At 37.7% G+C, this 4,330-nt stretch overlaps 1 protein-coding gene across 1 annotated transcript in view; it reads left to right on the top strand.

The window, feature by feature from the left end:
• map3k15 (mitogen-activated protein kinase kinase kinase 15) overlaps nucleotides 1–4,330 on the top strand; it is a gene marked incomplete at its 3' end in the record, with an annotated part of 30,139 nt that overhangs the window by 21,404 nt on the left and 4,405 nt on the right. Inside the window, 4 exon segments of the mRNA XM_014005344.1 lie at nucleotides 393–567; nucleotides 1,510–1,695; nucleotides 2,435–2,540; nucleotides 2,733–2,973. Of these exon segments, the coding sequence (XP_013860798.1) occupies nucleotides 393–567; nucleotides 1,510–1,695; nucleotides 2,435–2,540; nucleotides 2,733–2,973 (708 nt within the window).

Raw genomic sequence — 4,330 nt, 5'->3', positions numbered from 1 at the left:
GTGTGTGTGTGTGTGTGTGTGTGTGTGTGTGTGTGTGTGTGTGTGTGTGTGTGTGTGTGTGTTTTGGATAGCAGGTGGCCTCTTTGTGGTCTGCTGCCTTTTACAATACTGATATAATTAGGGCTTAACATTTTATAATCTCCAGCCGGCAGCTGTGCACACACACCCATCTTCACCCATGCACAAATACACGTGTGTTCGTGCATCCATGCATGTCCAAGAGTGCTGACTCACGCTGTCCATCTCTGTGAGCACACACAGTTGCCAGGAGAGCCTTGTATTTATATATGTAAACAAAAAGAAACTAAAGGCATGCCTCACTGTTGTAAATCATCTGTGCAGTTCTTGTTTTTCGTACGGCTGTGAAGTCATGCTGTGTGGGTGCTTCTCAGTGTCCCAGACGATGGTTCGGTTTCAGAGGACCGCAGTGCCCCCCCCTCGCCCGAGGACAGGGACAGCGGCCTGTTCCTGCTGAAGAAGGACAGCGAGAGGCGGGCAATTCTGTACAAGGTCCTGAACGATGACCAGGACAAAGTCATCTCCAACCTGAGGGAAAACCACATGCAGGTGTGTGTGTGTGTGTCTGTGCTCCTGCATCGCCCATGCTCTTTGGCCTGGTGTTTTCATCCATCATCAGTTTTCTTCACCTGGTTTTACTTCACGTTTAGTGTGTCGAAGGGGAGCTGGTGCATATCCTCAGCAGTCACTGTGCTGGAGGTGGGGCTACGTTTTGGACAGGTCACAAGCCCATCATAGAGCCTGTAGAGACACATGAGACAACCGTCTCACCTAGAGACAATTTACCAATGAGCCTAACATGTTTTCAAGTCTGGGTGAAAACTTGAGTTTCTGTAGAAAACACACACATAAGCATATATATTTTTAAAAATAATGTCACATGTATTTTTTAAAATAAGGTCACATATAGTATATTTTTTTATTTAAGCTACTTATTAAGTAACAATCAGACTTATTTCTTGTTTGTTTTAACGTTTTGCTTAAACCTGAAAAAACATCAACTGAAAAAAATTATAAAAAAAAGGTTATAATTCTGATTTTATTTTACATCATTGAGTCCTTTTACAACTTGCTCCCTGGTGACATGTATTATCAAAAAAAGGTACTCAGCAGTACAACAGATTTAACTCAGTTACATCTAACAAAATTGTCAAAATTTAAGCAGATGGTGCTACTTTTACTCCATTAATTTCAAACTTTTAATAAATTCATTAAAAATAAACTATCTCAGTAAGCATAATACATAATAAAACTCTTCCTGACTACTAAAGGTATTAAAAGAAAAGGAACCTGTATTTTCTTCATAAGACCACTAGAGAGGGCAAACACTCTTTCAAAGTTCTAATATGCTGTCCTGTCTGAAATCTAAGACTTGTCCAACCATACACATAATCCAAAGGCTTTAAAAGGAGGAAGTGATGCTTCCAGTTTAAGTCCTGTAAGTTCTTTATTTTAATGCATTTATCAATAAAGATGTTTGTGTGTGAACAGGGCAGTGAGGAGCTCCAGCTCTCTATTGAACACATCAAGCAGATCATCTGCATCCTGCGGGACTTCATTCATTCTCCGGAGAGGCGCGTCATGGCCGCCACCATCTCCAAGCTCAAACTGGACCTCGACTTCGACTCCAACTCCATCAACCAGATCCAGCTGGTGCTGTTTGGCTTCCAAGACTCGGTCAGTACACACATACACACACACACGTGCACACACACGCACGCATGCACGCACGCACGCACGCACACACACTGAAAGCCACATAAGCAGGATAACTTCATGCGATCAACAGTAAATATTAATGTGAAAGCCATCTTCTAATTGAAAAAGACTGCATCAAATAAAAAAGTTTTTTTTTTAATTTTTTTAAGAATTAAAAAAGAAAAGGTTGTTTAAATGAGAAATGATCCACATACAATATTTCAATAGTAGCTTTAAATTAGCTTTCTGTGATTACTTAATTATTAGCTTTTACTAGAACATAAAACTTTCTTTGTAAATCTGTTACATTTCATTCAGTTTATTTCTTAGTCTACAAACAGTAAGCAATAAAAACAAAAGCCTAACTCTAAATATGCATAATCACATGACACGAAAGCTTTGTAGGTTCTTTGTGTTTCCTCTTGTTTCTTCTGACAAAAGATAAAAAAAATAAATAAATTTTTCACAGGATGTTTTTTTTGAACTCAGCTCGAAAAAATATCCTGTAAATAATAGATTTTTTAAACGACCTTAGAAGACAATATTTTTGGTCTTGTTGGCTGCAAACAGTCCCATTAATGCTCCATTTTTATAGTAAAAGTAGAAATGCCAAAGCAGTATAAAGAAATTCACTTTAAAAAATAAATATCTAAAACTATTGGTTCAAGGAAATTTGAATCAGATGTTTTTATCATCTGCATTTTTTGTCATTTTTCAGGTGAACAAGGTGCTGAGGAATCACCATATTAAACCCCACTGGATGTTTGCCATGGATAACATCATCCGACGAGCTGTGCAGGCTGCCATCACCATCCTCATCCCAGGTGAACTGCCGCTGTTAATGAAGCATGAGATACAAAAAAACTCACAGCTTCATCCCATTTTTGAACATTTACTGTATACAAACATATAGTCAAGAATATATCAGTTTCGTATTTTATTATGGCATTAGAATAAAACTGGATGCAAGGCATTTAGAGCATACAGACATTTACAGTCATGGGTTTCAACTCCAGAGCTTCAAACCCACTTTGGGCCAGCGTCAGAGTGTGAGGGGGCAGAGAAAGACGACGAGGTAGATGAAGAGGAAGCAGAGTTTGGCCCAGTCTTAGCTTCGAACTCTGATGAGCCGGGGACAACGGCTGAATCCGCCCTTCCCGCCACCAGCACAATAAACTCCACCCACTCCCAGGAGAGTCAACGGCCACATAACCCCCTGGGGGTGCAGCTGGGCCGGCTCAAACTGGAGACTAACAGGTAAGAAGTGGACACAATCTTCTGCAGAATCACTAAACGAAACTGATAGACATCAAAAACACAGAAAAACAAGCCCACATTATCCCCCCCAAAAAAATAAAAACAAAAATTAATAATCCGTGCATGGGATGTTGACATTTTTGGTAGAATTTTGAAATCTCCAACAAAATTGGGTACCTGCCAAAATGAGTGCAGAAAGCATGAATCCTCTACACTCTCGGGTATAAAAAGTTAACATTAGTGCACATAGAAATATAAACATGTCAATCAAAGAAAAACACCAAAGTAAACAAAAGAGTTGTACATGTGCTGTACATTGAAGCACTGCTGCAAATAATATTAAGCAATTAATCATAAAATCTAGCTTGAAATAGGTTTCTACTGGATTATATATTTAATGATTATACTGTCTRATTTTAACAGTACTCCCTGCCAACATATGAAAACTGGCCTAAAAAAAGGTAAATAAAAAAGATGCAGCAACAAACAAAATTTGCACAATGTTTTGTTTTCACATTGATGATTAATATATACTAAAATGAAATATTTTTGAGCCCAACTTGTGACTGGATGCCAGCTWCAAGTGTTTGTTTACTTAGAATCAATGAAACGTTTTTATCCCTCACATCGCATGTGGTACATGAGGTGGAACAAAACGTTGCCAAAGTCCTGGTTAAGCACAAGAACAACACATGTTTTTGTAAAATAAGAAGCAATAATAACTGATGGTCAAAAAAACTAAATTGAAAACAATAAAACAAATTGGAATTAATAAAATCTACAAGTTCGCAATTTTGTGCAAAAGTAAAAATATTCATGTTTGGGTTTACAGCCCAGCCTGCAGACATTTCATTTCACATGTGACGTCAAAGTGAAGCTTGTTGTTTATTTTACCTTTTTTTATGCAACATGATGTTGTTATTTTAAATATTTCCTGATGGGATGAACAGGTAGTAACACATACTTGAACACAGTTAAACCGACACCTTTTCGGGAGTTTCCTGACATTTTTAAGTGTTTCTGCTTGACTGACACTTGTGCATTTCAAAGCATTGCTGTGGTTAAAAACAAACAAACAAAAAAACAAACAAACAAAAAACAAAACCACACACTGTGACAGTTTTCTCATGAAAATTATTTCCTTTTCAGTGTGGCAGGAAAACAAATGTAGGAGTTTTTTTGTGGTGCACTCTTCTACAACCTAATTTGCTGGTGACCTAATTTACGAGCACTTTTAATTTTAGCTCAAGGCTCGCCAACTGTTGAACATTTTGTTTTGACTAAGTTACTTATATATTCAGTCTAATTGTTAACATTTCAGTATGCATGCATCCAAAAGTTGCTTCCAGTTTATATA

This window comes from Austrofundulus limnaeus, unplaced genomic scaffold, assembly GCF_001266775.1.
Source record: "Austrofundulus limnaeus strain Quisiro unplaced genomic scaffold, Austrofundulus_limnaeus-1.0 Scaffold30, whole genome shotgun sequence".
Taxonomy (NCBI): Eukaryota; Metazoa; Chordata; class Actinopteri; order Cyprinodontiformes; family Rivulidae; genus Austrofundulus; species Austrofundulus limnaeus.
This window is presented reverse-complemented; position numbering and strand designations above follow the sequence as displayed.